Source organism: Balaenoptera physalus, assembly GCF_965194825.1.
Source record: "Balaenoptera physalus genome assembly, chromosome: 4".
NCBI classification, from domain to species: Eukaryota; Metazoa; Chordata; class Mammalia; order Artiodactyla; family Balaenopteridae; genus Balaenoptera; species Balaenoptera physalus.
In genome coordinates this window covers 115314843-115333190 of record NC_138891.1, presented here as the reverse complement: position 1 = coordinate 115333190, position 18348 = coordinate 115314843, and the positions used below count along the sequence as shown (strand labels likewise).

The 18348-nt window shown below is 35.2% G+C and overlaps 1 protein-coding gene across 12 annotated transcripts in view; it reads left to right on the top strand.

Annotated features, from left to right (window-relative positions):
* ROBO2 (roundabout guidance receptor 2) overlaps positions 1–18348 on the top strand; it is a 1245885-nt gene that overhangs the window by 1085490 nt on the left and 142047 nt on the right. For all 12 annotated transcript variants that reach the window (XM_082460293.1, XM_082460300.1, XM_082460302.1 and 9 more), the window contains exon 5: positions 10445–10583. In XM_082460293.1, the coding sequence (XP_082316419.1) occupies positions 10445–10583 (139 nt within the window). The remainder of the gene's footprint in view (positions 1–10444; positions 10584–18348) is intronic.

Here is an 18348-nt window from a genome sequence, read left to right as displayed (position 1 = left end):
GATTGAGCTATTTGCAATTTTACCTCATGATAAAAAGACTAGCTTGCTAGTTATACACACGCAATCAAAATTAGAAAAAAATTGATCAACTATTTTGCTATAATATTCATGTTTCTTCAACTTTAAGAGCCAAAGGACTCTTTAGCTGGAGTAATTCAGTTAGTTAATGAAAACGTGATAAGATCTATATCACAGAAATAGTGGAGAAAGCATTAGGAAGGAGAAACTTGGAGGTAGTAAAGATGGCCAATTAAACAAAAGTAAGGAAAATGCTACAGGGCAGCTGTGGAAAATTGAAAGAGAAATACAATGGCAGAAAATTGGGGAAAATGGGGATCCTAAAGATGCTGGAAAATGAAACATTCCTTTAGAAGACACTGAAGTCCCATTGAAGTCCCATTCAAGTAGCTGTATGGAAATATATATGTATACACACAAACACACTCACAAACACATACACATATGTATATACACACACATATATAGATTAGTGTGTATATCAATCTCTCTCTATATATATTTGAATAAAAGAGTCACTATTGCAGATATTATGATTTCTTTTTAAATGCAAGCGATAATTGTGAATTTCAAATTACTTTTTTGTGTGTGCCAGTAAAATAATCTTCTGAATCTGTGCATGGTATGATAAGATCCTATGTCATTACTCCAGAACACACTGAGGTAGCATCAGAATCTGGCATACATCCCTAAAGAAACTTCTTTTGCAGTTTGGGATGTGCCACCCGTGGTATGATGGGATCCCGTGCTGCGATGCAAAAAAGAGCCATATTATGGTTTCCATTACAGTTAGAGTATTAGGTGTGCTTTATGAATATGTACTAGAGTGCAGGCCTCTCTTTTCAATTGCTCTGAGTATCAGGTAATCTCTGGTAATACTCCTTGTGGATACTAAGCAGCTTGAAGTCCCAAATGACAAAACCAGGATCCCATAATTCATTAAAGGAATTGAACAGTAAAAATAGAACTGTTCAAAGTATGCATGTAAATTTCTGTCCTACAGAGAGCTCAGACAATATCAGTTTGCCCTTACATTTCATGCAGTTATCTATCTATAGGAGTCTCAAAATGTGCTTCACTCTGTAATGAATAAAATACAGTTTTGCCTGCTAAGATATGAAATTAGCGGTCACTGAACATTAGCATTGAAAACCCACAAGTACAGCTATTCTATTTAAAGAAACACTCATCTCTATTCTTCTGTAGCTACCATCAGCTTTGGAACAGAAAAATGTTTCATCACAGCAGTATATATTGCCTTCAGAAGAAAATTGAAAGGGTTTAGTGTTATTACCCAAGCAATTAGACTTACCAAATGTGACTTGTGTTATGAAATATTCACCCTACTTTCTCTAAAAACATGATGAGAACTACAGGATATCCCTAAATATGTCAGGAGTTACAGGGGGGACTTCTAAATTATTTTGAAAGTAGCTATAAACCAAAAAGATTGAATTTGTCTACAGGCAGTTCTTCTGGAACAATTGATTTAGGAAGCTGAGAAATGTTTATCTCATGGTGTAAACTAATCAGAACTGACCTAAGTACAATATTAAGTTGAGGGAAAAACTAAAATTCCGTAATTGATAAGAAAATAACATCCAAACCTAGAAATAAAACATAAAAAGAGTAGTGATGGTCTAAATCAAGATTGTGACAAGTATCGCATGGGAAAGACCCTCTCCTGTACCTTGATTCCCCAATGCTTAGAGAAAATAAAATAACTAGTGTGCTATGTATAATGAGGCCTTCTTTAGCTTATTTTGATGTTCTATATCCAGAAAATGTTTTCTAGTAAACCTATCTGTATTTCATCGTTGTTAGATATTCTATCTCTGGTGGGAGGTTTATAAATGTAAAACTGGTTAGTGACAGTTTACCTCTCCTCTCTCAATTCTGTTTTCATGTAGCAAAAATTTTGCCTTTAAAACTCTGGCTGCTATGACAACTCTGTACTCTTCCAGCTTTTAAATGGAAGTTTTTAAATGTCCTTTGCAACTCCATCTTTAAGATATATAATACAGAAAAAGTAACTGATGATATTTAATTGTCCAAAAATATAATTCACTTATAATGGCAAGGAAACCAATGAAAAGGATAAAGGGTCTTTACCAATACAATAGCCATCTGCAAGTATTTTGACTCTTTAATAAGTGGGATTGGACTTAGAGGTTTTTTAGTTTGAAAATTGCAAATTATGCTTTAAAAATCTGCGCTTTAGAAAAAGTCTTAAATCAGTGTGACAATTTTCAAAATGTTATTCTGCCATACTCTATGAATCATTTATGCTGTTTGTTCTTCTTTAATATTTGCTGACCATAAAGTAACATCCTAGTTAAGTGGCAGTACCAAATCTAAAAATTAGAAGTAGGCATCATAGTGTAGAAGGACACTAAAATCTATGGCACAGTCTAGATGTCTTCATAAAGAATACTTCATAGCAATTTACATATGTTAATTAAATTCTGGAGATCCTGAAGACACAGAAACTAGAGTTGAAGTCCATAATTAAATTTCCAGTTATGGGTAGGTTTGGGATATCTGTTATCTAGAATTTAACTATCATTAAAAAGCAACTAAAAATAAGAATTTTTTCCTAATGATTTTTAAATGTTTATAAAAGTAATACATGAAAAAAGATTTTCTATGTTACATTTCTAATAGACATTAGAAGTATTGCAAAACTTATGATGAAATAAAGAAAGAGCTTGCAACCTCCCCTCCTCCCAACACACATACACACACACACATTTCTTATCTTTGAACATTCCTATAAGCCTGTTTTATCTTTTTCTTCTGGGATTTATTTCCATATTTCTATGTGCTCATTCTGCAGTTTTATACATTTTAACTTCTTATTTTGGAAGATGATGATTTGGTCCACTTATACTCCCTTCCCCAACTTCTCACCTGTACTTTTCCCTCTTTTTGTCTTTTCCCTTCTTTGTCTTTTCAGTATATTGACTTTAGAAACATTGATTATATTAATATTTAGAATTTAAGTTATTATAACCTTGTAAATATTGACTGTGAGCTAAGTGTTATGCTATTATAATGGCAGTACTTTTCTGGCACTATATTTGGTCTTCTTCAAATTAATAATAAATCCATTTTTCCTTTTACTTATGTTTATCTATGCCTGTCATGAATTCTTCTTGAAATCTTCAACAGAAGGTTTAAAATTCTCTAAATTCTATTTAGCTATTAAGTCTACTCTTGCTACAGCCATCCTGGAGGCATCAGACTTCTGCCCAGTCCAACCGGGCTGGATTCTATTTAGGTCTACCCCAGAAACTTCATTCTGATATTCATCTTCCCTTTCCTCTGATGCTGGATTCCCTGTTTCCTATATCCTGTATTTTTTTTTCTTGTTTAACTCCTGTATTCAGAACAGTGTTTCTCTCCTGATTTCTCCTTGACTAGAGCCTAGAGCACATTCCAGACCAAACTATCTTTATTCAATCCAAAACTTAATGGATACTTCGGCTGGTTATAGAATTCAAGTTTAAAAAAATATTTTTGCTCGAAATATTAAGGTCGTCACTTCAATATCATTTTGCTTCCATCGTTACTGTTGAGGAGTCTACTGTACTTTTGATCCCTATGCGATCATTTTCCTTTTTTTTCTCTTTCCAAACTTTACTTAGTACCTTCTCTTTATCCCATGGTTCTGAAATGTTTCAATACCATGCCTCATTTTGGCACTTTTTTCTTTTACTGGTTGGACACTTACTGAGCAATCTCAATCTAAAAACACTCTATTCAAACAAGTCAATGAAATATACTGTCCATTTTTTCTATTCCATTTCTCTGTCAAGCATAAATTCATTAATGAGATGTTAAATCTCCTAGATCTTTCTTTTCTTGAAATATTCCTTATTTATAGCATCTTGTTCTTATTTCATGGATGTTTTAACTTATCTTGCATCTCAGGATTTTAACAATATTCTTTTTTTTAAAATAAAATTTTCTCATGATGCATTCCTCCTTTTCTTCTAAGTTCCTTTCCCTGACCTCTCGCCTGCATTGTTCTGTCTTTCACACAGGAGGCTTTCTTCAAATGACTATTTTCTTCGGGATGAGGATAGAGGTTGGGTCTGGTTATATTGATATTCAGTTATTGAGTGAGAGATAATAGTTGATGGCCTGAGTGTAGTTGAGATACTGTGAGACAAAGCTATGAGGGAAGAAATCTCAGAACCAAACCTTAGGAAATATCTGTGTGTTACTGATAACTTGTGGCCTTCATTTAAGAATTTAAAACAGAAGGTGTTATTAAAATCAAGGTGATTGTTAAGAGCAATTTAGTTCTTTTAAATAATATTAACTTGCAAACTTTAAAACAGCAAAATATTTCTCATTTGTTCACTTATTTAATAAATATCTTTTGAACACCTACTATGTGCCAGGCTCTCATTGTTTAAATAGAGTAAGGAAATGAATAGACAGGTCCCCTGCTTTCAGTATGACTCTCATATCATATCAGCAATAACATGAAACTTTGCCTCTAAAGCATGGTGAGAAAGGTATTCTTTTCCCTCTGAGAATATTTACCTATGTTTGCTTTTGCTTCACGGGATGGTTTCTCTCAGACAAAGAAAATTCTTGGCAAGAAGAGAAATTAGTGCAGCAAGGATTTATTTATTACAGTCAGGCAGACTGATCATTATCATGCAGTCTATATTGGAAGGGCACAGTTAATTCACATTCAATGGCTATCATAACCCCCTGCCCCTCACACATACCCATTTAAAAAAGGAGACATACTAGGACTAGCCATCTCACTTTCCAGTTTAATAGACACTACTGGGTGGCGGATCCTTCTGGGTCAACTGAAGTTAAGATAAGATTTACAAGCAGTGGTTAGGTCTCATGTGCTTTTACTGCATAGCTTTGGTCTTAGAGGACTTAAAGGACTCTACCTATATAATTATTGCCATAATGCTACTTTTATAATGTCAAGCAAAGTTTATTTTTAAATTGTTAAGGTTGTCCTAGTGATAGCTGTCACAGCACAGCCTTTGCCAATTTTACAGCCATAGTCAATGACTGAATACAGTTGAAAGAAATTTGTTCTCTGGACACTTAACTTCCTTCATTGTAGCATGTAAGTAAAAAGTTAAGAGATATTATGCAACCACATTTCAGATTTATGGTTTTGGGATTGAACTGAATATTTTGCTTTCTGAGTATTATTGACGTAACCACAAGGAGACTCGGCATTTGATTTTATTACAGTTGCATACAAAGCTGGATTTTCCACAATGCCAATTTGGAACTAAGTTAACCTGGCTACTTGAGACCTGTACTTTACATAGTACCACGCTGCCAAAGAACACTGCTATCTCAAGAGAGATTAACCTTATAAGCAAACTATGCAGGTGATTCAAATCCAGTTAATCTCACAATAAAAAAATGTTAATTGCATTGACAAAGACATTGCCTCTGATCATGCTGTGGCTATATAATTAAGGATCAGGCCATTCAGAGGGACTCTAATCTCATTGATAAACTTTCAGCAAATAGCCCTTGAGATTTCTACCCGTGTTTCAATGTGTAATCAGCCATAAGGTAACAACATAGAAAAATCAGTGACCTTATTTTGACACGCCTTAAAATTTTGGTTTGCTTGTTAGTCAGTAGTTCAAGATGTTTCATGTAAATTTATTGTAGTTGTCCAGAGCTCCATGGAGTACAAACTTCACGGGGCATTAATGGGTATTGAATGTGGTCAATTATCGACTTGCTGGATGCTTCTCTTGTCATCTTACTTTCTAATCCTTCTAACTACATTATTTGCAGATGATTTTGACACAAAACAATAAACCCCAAGATAATTCCTTGTAATTTTTGTAATTTGCGTCTGAAAGGGGTGTGGTTTTGTGTTTGGCTATGGTAACAGTAGCCCCTGCAAAGGCAAAGCATTTAAAAATACATTTCTGCCTGTATAACTTATTTAGTCTTTAATACTCATATTTTTGATTCTCAGATTTTCTGGAGATAAAGTCTAGTTAAGTAAACTGAAAATAATTCCTACCAAAAAAAAGTCTTTCCATTTAAATAAATGTTAAGCAAACCTACAGTTTTTAACATACTGTTTTTTTGTAGGCTGTTAAAATTACAAAGTAGAAGATGAACTTAATATAATTAGCAGAAAACAACTGAAATAATGAATAACACAACTTAGAGATAATTGCTGCAACAGGTGCTATGGAAATTCTCAGAACAATTTTTTAAAAGTTGTGACCAAATTCCAATGAATTGGTAAATTTCAATGTTACTTTGTTGGAAGGCACAACCTCAGGTACATTCAGGTATAAAACCCTTTCTGATGTGCCATGTATATGCAAATGACTTTCTTCTGGGTTATTCTTTGCATTGTCCATTTTTTTTTATCAATTGAATTGCATTTGCCACCATAAACCAATGTTAGACTTTCAAAAATTCTATACCACATAGTCTCCTGTGGTTATCTAGTTTCTAGGCAACTAAACTCTGCTTGAGGGCAGAATAGAATAGACAAAGTTCATTGCAAAGTTCTCCACCCCTACTGAGTTCATCAGAACAGCAGCAGGGAACCCCATAACTTTCTTCCTTCTTGAAATTGTAAATCAGGTGCTTCCACGTGTCTCCATACAAAACAGTGGGACTTAGAACAGGTATGATAACCAAAAAAATCCTCAAGGACCCTAATGGTGTCCTCTGAACGAAGAGACAATTTTAGTTTTGTGGCAACTCTTTCAAAGTTTGCTCTTTGAATTAATTATACTCATATGTTGCAATTTTGTGACTGGTGGCATGTTAAAGGAAACATACAATAACTTTGCCTGAAAATATTAATATGTATTTTAGTGGAACTAATCTATATACTCTTATGCAATATACTTTGTAGTCAGCATCATGCCATGAAAATTTTCCATGTTAGAGAGATAGATACATAGATAACATTTACATCCCAAGGTATGATTTTGCCACAATTTATCCTAAAATCCCCGATTTTCCAATACTGCCAGCATTGCTGCAATGATCCTATGTTGTTCTTATCTTTTGTCGCAGTTACCAATGATCGAAGTTACTGTTCTGTATTATTTGTATTGTGGAGTGTCTGCAAGTAATGACTATTTTGGTTCTTCTCCAATACTCACACTTCCGTTTTTTTTCTTACTGATTATTAATGTCAGCATGTCGAGTTTGTTCCTGATTGTATTAGGCATGACTTTAGTATATTACTTTTAAAGAATAATTTTTGCATTTAGTTTCTGATAAAATATCTTCATTATACTTAAGAAGTTTCTTGTGATTCCTTCTTTATTTAGAATTTTTTTAATCCAACAGATTCTCTATGTCTATAGATGTAATCATATTTATTTTCTCCTCTCTATAATATAAGTAACCTCCTTTACCATATTAATTAAGAATGAATTTGACTTCAAGTAACAGAAGGCTAACAATGGCTTAAGTGTAAGGGGCCCATTTTTTTCATATCTACCATATCTGCAATGAAAGGATCGACACAGTCACACATCATGTCCATACCTTACCTGCCACTTTGTTCCAGTTTGCCAAATGGAACTTTGAGAATCTTTCTAGACTTTCCTTCCACATCTGAGTGATCACCCAGTTCTGGTATCTCTTCATTCTGTTCCCTCTTCCATATCCCTAGAACCACTCTGTCAGTTCTAAGCTGAAATAATTTCTTACAATAACTGTTTGACCTAATTCACTGCTTCATATTCTCTTCTAATTCATTTTTCACAGATCTGCCAACACGATCGTTTTCATATGCTTATTAAAAATGGTGCTTCCTTAGTTAAAATCTTTCAACATCTCTCTATCACCTTTAGGGTAGAGCTCACATTCTTTGACAGGGTATAGAAGGCCCATCATTGTCTCACCATTTACCAACTAACTAGTTTCATCTCTCACCACTTTTCTGATGAAACCAAGCTGCTGGCTCTTCACCAGCTACCAAGCTCGAAACCTGGCATAGGAGAAGCTGCATTAACACGTGCTGAATGAATGAGTGGATGAGGGAAAGACTTCTCTTAGCTTACTCATCCATATGCCAAGTTTTAGGACAATTCCCCCTTTAAAATCGGAGGGAGCAGGAGGGATAGCCTGACAGACGATTTCTCATTCATTAGTGATATCAGCAGTGGCTTGGATCTCTTTTAATATTGGGTTACTGCAGCTTTTGGTTGAGCTGGATGAATATCCCTAAGTGATAGCAAAGAAGAAATCAATCCTGCTTTCTTTGCTAATGACTCATCTTTTTCTGTTAATATTCCAAACACTCATAAGAAGATACTGATCCTATTGCCTATATACTGCCAAAAACAGTAGCTCAATATGAACTATGCAGGCACTAAAATAGTTGTTTGGAGCACACAGTGTCCAGTGGTCAAAGGATAACACTAAGTAATTCTATCCAACTTGCAGATTTGTTCTGTGGTCAAAGGGGCACACTTAGCTGCTAATTGTTTCTGAGCACCTAAAATCTTTTGAAGGAAACTTTTCCCTCAAGTCTATATGGATTATTTCTAAATCCTGTGTTATAAAACCTCTCCATGATAAAGTCCATGAGCCTTGTGTTACGGCTTGGGGTTTTGGGGCCCCAGTGTACAGATACTTGAGCATGTGCAGGTCTGTCTGTGTTTAAAGAAAATTTTGATCCCTACTGTCAACTGCCCTGTGGAGAGATGCAGTTGTCTTCCTTCTGAATACCAATGATGGTTGACTTTATTGCAGTAAAATATGCTTTTGTAGCTTACACATTTGTTTCATAAATATGGGTCTTTATTTAGTCAATAAAATCATATACTTCCAGTCTATACTCAGCATATGTTATTTGATGTGATTTATTTTCCTTAAAGATTTCTTGCTAAATATGTTTCAGTTTTTGTGCCACTGTATTCACATTCTTAAATTGGGTTTGAAACTAAAGTTCTAAGTGACTAAGTATGGCCATATGGCCATAAATTGTGTCAACTCCCTATGGATTTCATTTTTCTTTTCCTTGACTTCTCTTTCTACTTCAGTAAGTAGCAATATTGGACTTGCCTATGATTGAGAGACATGGGCTAATAAAAATTTAAATGGTGATTTTTCCTGTATCAGAATCAGATCATTATAAAAAAGAGAGGAAACTAGACAAGAGATTGAAGTGTTTACAGATATGTAAAACTACATTTTGTTTTATACTTCTCTTCAATAGTAAGATTCTTATGGACAGGAATTTATTTTTTCCAGGCTTTATTTAGAAGAGTGTTAGAGGGCTTCCCTGGTGGCGCAGTGGTTGCGAATCTGCCTGCCAATGCAGGGGACACGGGTTCGAGCCCTGGTCTGGGAGGATCCCACGTGCCGCGGAGCAACTGGGCCCGTGAGCCACAACTACTGAGCCTGCGCGTCTGGAGCCTGTGCTCCGCAACAAGAGAGGCCGCGATAGTGAGAGGCCCGCGCATCGCGATGAAGAGTGGCCCCCACTTGCCGCAACTGGGGAAGGCCCTCAGACAGAAACGAAGACCCAACACAGCCATAAATAAATAAATAAATAAATAAATAAATAAATAAATAAATAAACCCAAAGTTAAAAAAAAAAAAAGAGTGTTAGAATGCAGATTAACAGTGCTAGGTACAGATTAACAACAAAAGACTAAAGGACAGAAACACTAAAACAGAATACTAGAGAAATAAACAGAAAAGTTAAGTAAATAAAAATGGACAAGTATCTGGAACACTTAGGAGAAGATAATTAGAAGTAGCCTTAGAAAAGTACGTGACAGTAAATAGTTTACAATAATTAATAATGATAGTGTTTTTTATTTAAGAAAAATTAGATGGACAGATTTTTTAAAAATTTAAGACACAAAAAAATCACATATGAAGTGAAAATATTCATGGAAGTATTGGGTCCTTATCAAATGGATAGCCTTAGTGAGAAAATTTAGATAATACTCATCTTTAGAGCACAACGTTTTTAGTTTTCTCTAGCATTCTTGATGGAATATTAATATTTGTTTCCTTTTTGATATTTTCCATTAGTTTCAACTTTCATTTTTCCCACTCTGAGTCATTTTAATGGATTAAGATAATCATCTCTTTCCTTGTTTCTTTGGAATTCATTGTTCAGGTTTTTTATGACAAGTTCCACATGATTTAGCTCAGAAACTCACAGAAGAATCAATTTAATATTTTCCAACGGATTGTATGGTTTTATATGCAAACCATAGTTATTTATGTGCTCCAAAAATATTTTATCTTATACAATTACGTTGGATCTGTAAGGCCTTATCAAGACATAGTTGAGCTATAAAATTAGGTACCTATGTACCAAAAATAAACCACATATTTTCTATGCTTTTTTTCATAATGCACTTGAAATATGCACAACATTCATTTTATTTTACTGTTTCTTTTTTTCCCTAAGAACGACCCGCATTTCTCAGGAGGCCAATTAACCAGGTGGTGCTGGAGGAAGAAGCTGTAGAGTTTCGTTGTCAGGTCCAAGGAGATCCTCAACCAACTGTGCGGTGGAAAAAGGATGACGCAGACTTGCCAAGAGGAAGGTAAGAACATCATATGGATGGAAAATCGTTAGATAACCATTGAATAATTATAAAAGAAAAAGACAGCCCCCATTGTACCACCAAACACTCATATCTTGGTATGTTATTTTCACACATGATTTTTATATATGAAAGCCAGATATCTGCTGTTTTATATACTGAAGTCCTCCAGGCTTTTGATGTCACTCTTTCATTGAATTTTCACATAAATGCCTGACCCTCAACTCCATCTATTATCCCCCAATATCAAGGATTCTGAAGGCACTCTCTTTCTCCTGGCCCCATCTAGGTCTGCCATTCTGTTCCTGCTGAATTTCTAATGACCCACCCACCCCAAATGCCCCCTTCAACTACTGCTCTGTGGCCATGGCTACTGGGTGTAGCGGACTGTAGGGTCTGCAATAAACAATGGATCTCATTCAATACCATAATGAAAAGGCACATCGCTATCCACATAGGGAATTTTTCACTTACGGACTTCCTGTCACTTTCTCACTTGCCATCTCTTCATGGAGATCTTCTCTTCCAGCTCTTTTCTATTCTTATCACCAAACCCAAAACCCAATCTCTCACTCTCTAGGGTAAGTCCAGAAATGCTTGTCATCTTTTATAAAAATAAAAATAGAACTTTTTTGTAGTCTAAATTCTCCCAGGACCTTGCCTTTTATGATCAAATAAATCATTCAAGTATTTTTTTTTTCTATGTAACAAGAGTATTTAGCTATAAGATTTCTTTTGACTTCATCCTAGTCCTACCTTCTGAAACTACAGCCATCACACCTACTACAATCAGGGTCTACAAAAAATTTCACATCCTGCTTTTTTGCTAATTTTCTTTCCTAAAAAAGATATTAGGTTTCATTCAACTGACTGAAAGTAAACATGCTTTCACAGAAATCAAATTGAGTTTTTTTGTGCTTTCACTGGCACTGCTATCGATTCTTTCCTGAATTTATACATTCATTTCAAAATCTCATTTTTACATATCCCTAGGTCTCTGATACTATACTTTCTAAAGTCACATCATCAACAGCACTGGCTTCAAATGGACCAAACATTTTTAATAGTGACAGGTTCTTTGCAATCTATAGCAAAGAGACAAGTGAAAATTTTACCTTGCTTAGCTTTTCGGCATAAATGGTAGAGAAAGTTGACTACGTTTCTTTTCTCACTTTGCTGTCAGACACCTAGTTTTAAAGAATATTATTAGGAGAGGTTAGTGAATGTGAACCTCCTCAAACTTTCTCAGTGGAGAAGCAGGTTGAAAAGCAAGTAGAGGTGATGGAATTGAGGTATTGGAGTCCGTCTTCTGTGTATACTCAATAACTTTCCACAAATTTGAGGGCACTTCGTGTATAATTTTAAAATGTTGATGTAAGACTAAGAGATTAATTATACTGTAAAATTAGTGTAGACAAAGATTAATTTTCAATTAGTAGAAATAAATAGCCTGTTCATAAAAAAATCTTTCATTTTGGAATAATTTTGGATTTACAGAAAGTTACAGAGATAGTACAGAGAATTCCCATGTACCCTATACCTGGTTTCCCCTATTGTTAACATCTTACACAAATATGAAAGATATGTAACTCATAATAGACAAATGCTGATACATGATAATTAAAGTTTATATGTTATTTTGATTTCACCAGTCTTCCTTTTTCTCCAGGATCCTACCTGGGGTATTTTAGTTGGATATTATAGGATATTGCATTAAGTTGTCATGTTTTCCCAGTCTCCTCTGTTCTATGACAGGTTCTCAGTCTTTCCTTGTTTTTATGACCTTGACAAGTCTTAAGTATCCTAAGACTGTTCTGGACAGGTATACTAAGAATGTTCCCCAAACTTGGGATTGTCTAGTGTTTTCTCATGATTAGACTGGCTTTCTGGGACTTCAGGAAGAAAGTCAAGGAGAGTGCCCTTTTGGCACATGATTATCAGGGGTTACATGATATTCACATTACATCCCTGGTGATCCTGATATTTTTAATCATTAAATAGGATCCTATTGACAAAAGTTGAGAAAATAGAAAGTGGTAAGGGTGTATTACATTTTAATGCGTCTATGTCTTTGAATTAAGGTAAAATACAACTTAAGCCCAGTTTGATTTGTTCCCAGATTGCTCTAGGTGTTAGGTCGTTAAACCTGACAGCTTTGTTTGCCACAATGTTCTCCAAATCTTTCCATATTCTTTTGCTTCCGAGCTCAAATAATACATACAAATCAAACAACAGCATTAAAACTGCCTATTTAGAATGGCTGATATAAAGGCCTCTAAAGACGAAGTTGAAATTTTTCGAAATCATACCTCTACCAACTTTCCTTAAAACATTTCGTAAGTTTGTCCTCTTTATTCTTCTGTTACTGGCATGATATGACTACAGTGCTTTGTGTGACCAGCTAAATATTTTTAAAGTATTAGGCAAATGGAAATGCTGTGTAAGCTTTATATTGTAGGTTAGAAAGGCTTAAAGCAAGGATCAGTGCAATGTAGAAATTGAGGTCAGGACTTTTATCATGATAGAAGCCATGTACTTTTTCTTGAAATCTCAATCTTTAAATGGTATTTCAAAGAAGCTTATTCACTCTTAGATTTGTATGCATTAGCATAAGCTTCACATATGCATAATGAGGGGGAAGGAGACCTTTTTGCTTGGTGAGGAATAACAGTAATGACTTAACCAACCATAGCCTAAATCAACAACATTGATTCTATTACATTATTTAGGTCTCAGACTAGGGAGATGGCCATTGTTCTTGTGTAAGCAATTGTGTGGAGTGGTGTGGAGGATGACATTTCTTTGGCTTAACATTTAATGCAATTTGAATAAGGTTTGTGTAGTGGTTCATGCTCAACACATTTATAGTAAAGCTTTGTAGGGCAGCTGCATAGCCTGTAATTACTACGTAAGTAATATGTGACTATTTTTCTTTTGGAGACAAGAAAAGCTTTTCAATTCAAGTTTAAATTTATGAAATGCTGTGATAGCTATTTAAACTTTCAACACAGAAGAAGATATCTGTGCCAACCTTTCAGTAACCAGAGATGAATTAAAGGAGTATTTTTTTCTTCACTGTGAAAACATTTTTTAAGTAGTACCCGTACACCTCTTTCTTTGATTTAGCCCTAAATTTCTGACCTTTCTCAGTAACTATCGTTAATGAAATTACAACTTACCATTGGTGAGTTTTATTAAAGCCATTTTTTGATTAGATAAATATTTCGGTGAGGTTGATAAATAGCAATTCCCAAGTCTAACAATAACCCTGATGCCCAAGCAGGGACAAGTTATTTATTCAGACATTTTCCATATAAAAAAGGGACAAAATAGGAAGGAGCCTTCATTTTATATATGCTACTGTTAAAATGTTAATTGCTTGTGTGAGGGCAAGTTCATGTGCCCAACGCACAGCAAGGCCAAACAAACCTAAATGTCGCAGTTTGGAGCAGAGAAAGGTTTATTGCAGGGCCATGCAAGGAGAGGAGTGGATCGTGCTCTAAAAAACCCCCAAGGTCCCCCGATGGGTTTTGGCAAAGCAGTTTTAAAAGCCAGGTGAGGGAGCGGGTCGCAGGGTGTGTGATCAGCTCGTGCACAATTCTCTGACTGGCTGATGGTGAGGTAACAGGTCGATGTCACAGGGATTAACATTATCAGTCTTCGGCTCCCGGAGGCCTGGGCCTGCGTTCTCATGGTCATCAAGTAGTTAACATCTTCCAGTTGGTGGGGGGTTTTCACATCTCTAAAACAGCTCAGGAAATGTGCATCAGGTACTGTTATCTAGGTACTTCAGAGAGGAGCTAAAGCAGAGGATATGGGGGAGAGCTTGTCATGGGAAGGCCTCAGAGGATCCTGCTTGGTTACGTTTGCAGAAACATCTTACAATACTACTATTTCACAGCTGAAGATTTCAGGAAGAGAAAGGTCACTGCTTTTTTTGTGATTGTACCAGGTATCAATATCTTTTTCTCCAGAGAGTCTCAATACGTATGTGCTCAAATAAATGCACAACGACTCATTTATTAGGGATAAGAATTTTATACACCACCGTGAAAATAAAGTAGGTGGGGGAACAAAATGAGGAGATAAGGGAAAGACATTTTGTAGTTCGTAATGATTATGTGTTTTAAAAACACTGTTTTTTCAAGGCATAATTGAAATTGTAGAAGAAACACTTTAAGGTTTACCTATGTTTATTAAGTGCCTATTGTATTTATTAAGTGCCATTGATAGTCTGTGAAAAAGAAGTCACTTTAAACAAGGTAAGTATGCTGTTATTGATTATTTTTTATTTTATGTTGATCAAATTGAGTGATGTAGGAAAGTATTCACATACTGAATACATTAATGAAAGTTAAAACTGAAGTAATTCTAGTGTCTTGCTTGGGTGCTACATTTTTTTTTCTCAGGCAAACCTAGAGCTTTTTGCTAATTAGTACTTTTCACAAAGTGTTTCATGTGATAGAAATTGCCAGTATTTATAATAACTGAGGCAATGTTCCATCATAGCGTAGGGATATTGTATATTTTGTAATGAAAAAAGTATATATATGCTGAAGCTTTATGAAAAATAGCATGTACTAATATAAAAGAAACAGAATACTATACATTTACAACCAAAGACATAACAATAAAAATTGAAATTTACCAACGCTGCAATATTCTGTTCAATTTAATATTTGTGAGGAGAATAAAAATACCTCTTCTCAGAATTTGGGTAAGAAGTAGTATCATTAATTCAACTATGTTTTCTTATCTGGGTTTGTCTGTACAGTTTGTATTTCAGATAATTATTAGCAATCTTTTAAAGGACTGTAAACAGGAAATTTAACATCTTGCATCAATCATATATCAGTATACCACCATTAGTGAGTTCCAAGATATTTTTTATTTCATTTTTATTTATTTTCTAAACTAACTCTAAAGTGACACTAACTTTCTCAATAAAGATCTAGAGTAGAGAAAGGAATGTTCATAATAGCTTGTCACAGAAAAAAAGAAATAAAATATGCCATTTACATTCTTATGTATGCCTGTGAATTCTAAATGCAGTTGATGGCTTTCACATCGTGGATATCATTCATGAATATTTCATAAAAATAGAAAAAGGACTAGAGAAAAAGAGTTTCAAGATATATAGTGCAAAATTCTATCAATTTTCCTGCACCAACTGACAAATTCCTTTTTCTAAAGTGCAAATCTATTTTAAGAGAGACTTTTTAAGAGTTCTTAGTTCCATGAAATGTGAGATTCACATAAATACATGATTCCTTAAGAAAAGGAATGAATAGGACCACTTATAAGTCCCCTTTTTGTGGCATTTTTACACTAAGTGGCTCTTTTCGCTTAGCCCTGGAAAATGTTCTTATATTAATTGTTTGGAAGCTCCATTGTTTAGAGCATGTGCTTCTGGGATGCAGAGACGCTGAACAGGTGCTAAGCTACCCTGCTGAGGAGATCAGCCTTCTTCACATACAGTGTGTGTTTCAAGGACATGTGGTAATTTGGGCTCATGATAAATAACCACGCTGATAAGGTTGGCTGGTCAAGATTGGTCAATTAAAGTGGTTTTCAAAAAAGAAGGGAAAAAAACTGAGAGCAGGAGAAAAGCAATGTATATAAATATTGTATGTGGCATTTGAATAAATAGACTGGTCCCTAAGATTTAGAAATATAAGGAAAAGTGTAAATGAAAATTCTATGATTTTTCAGCTATACAGATGTCTTAGGCATTTCTGCTTGAAAAAATAATTAGAACTGCCTGGACCATTGTTGTGGGATCTTTTACTAGAGCAACCAATAACAAAGAATATTTAGGTCATTGTCAGGGATGTTGGATTTTAGCCTTGTTCTGACACTGTTTGATCATTTATCCCTTTAGTTATACACGCATATTCTGGAAATGATGTTCAACAGATTTCTCTACCACTAACTAGGAGTGTGACCTTGAAGAACCTATTTAAACTCTTTGTGTTTTACATCCTGAAGATATGGACCAGCAATGCATTGGGACTAATGATTAACTTATACTTTGACTCATTTGTACAGGGTGAATCATTATACCATCCATTCTAATTCAAAGGGTTATTAAGATGATATAACTTATTCAGAGCACTGTAGACACTGTACAGTGGGTGTGCATAACAGCTGCCTCAGTTTTATAAATCCTACTGATTGGTGGTATTTATTAGTTATGTAGGTAACTACAAAGAAAACATAGTTAATGCTAAAAAATACCGAGTATATAATTTTCATGAAATAATCACAATTCTCCTCTCTCTGGCCAATCGATTTCCAAAGAAACACATAAAATATTATTGATTTAAGAGATATCACTTTTTCTTTTAAATCATATAGGTTTATTTATAAATTTTTCCAGCCCGTTTGCCAAGCCTAAAAGTTGTCACCCTCTTCTCTACCTCTGGGAGATTGAACATGGTCCAGATATTATATTCTAACCCCAGTGCAATCAGTTATCTGGGTTGGGAACTTCAAATTTCACACATTACCTGTATCCTTTGTCCACTGGTAATAAGAAAACCACCATCTTTCATAATCTTTGTAAGAAGATTATATAACGATTAAAGCAAGTATTATTGGAGGACTTACTATTTGCCATGCATTGTTCTAAATGATTTTTGCATCTATTAATTTCATTATTTTAAAGCTTAGTGTTCCAGAATAATATTACTCCCATTTGAGGTATGTGGAAATAGCTTAAAGAAGTTGTTTCCAAAGACACACATTAATATGTGTTAGGGCCAGGACCTGACTTAGTATCTGTCCAACATGAAACCTGTATTTTAAACTAATGGGCTCTGTAATTATGTGATTACGAATTGTTTATGGAATTGAGCCCCTTACAAATTTTACATTTTAGATAAAATTTTAAATAATTGGTTAGAAACACTATATTATGAGTAACTTTATAGGAATACTGTATAGCATTACTATTAAGGGTAGTTTTTAGACCAATTGCATAACCCTCACATAAAATGTCCCAGTGTTTTGAAAATCTAAACTTGGACCAGGTCAAGCTTCCCTCCTTGGAAGCTGAAAATATAGATTGTGTTTATAAACAGAATTAATTAGCAATTTTCAGAGGGATGCCAAAATGGTATTTTTTCTGTGTTTTCATCAAATAGGTGCTAATAGTTGCTGTTAACACAAAACTAATTGCCACCTAGGGTGGGGAGTGCAAGTTGCCTCGTCCTGTGACCACACTGGCCCATCTGTTGAGAATCTCTGCTAAGGAGCAATGCAGGAACTGGCATGCAATTTGGGTTCTGGCCAGTGGTCAACTAACAAGCTGGGACCACTTGGACTAAGAAATGCCTTGAAGTCAGAGATGCTCTGCTGTCCATTAACTGGCAGCTCTTGTGTTGTGTGAGGGCAGAGCCAAGACCAGGTGCCAGTTTGCAAAGCAAAGGATCTGCCTGAGTGCCACCTGTCACTGGCATGTGAGTGTCGTCCCACCAGGAGCCACAGCAGGTGTGCTTCGTCCATCAACGTGTGGCATATTAGAGCATTCAGCTAGGCTAAGGTCGGGACCAGGGCAACATTTTACCTTAGCCCAAACAGGAGGACAGGCCAAAGGCTTAGCAGGAGATGAGATAGTTGTCACATCACACCGTATCCCAAGGGTGGATATACTGGATGTTTATCATCAGAGACGCTCTTTCTCATACCTGGGTTCTTGCCTTAACTCAATAAAAGGAAGAGTTATGTAATTGACTCTATCGACACAAATCCTTGCCTTTATAAG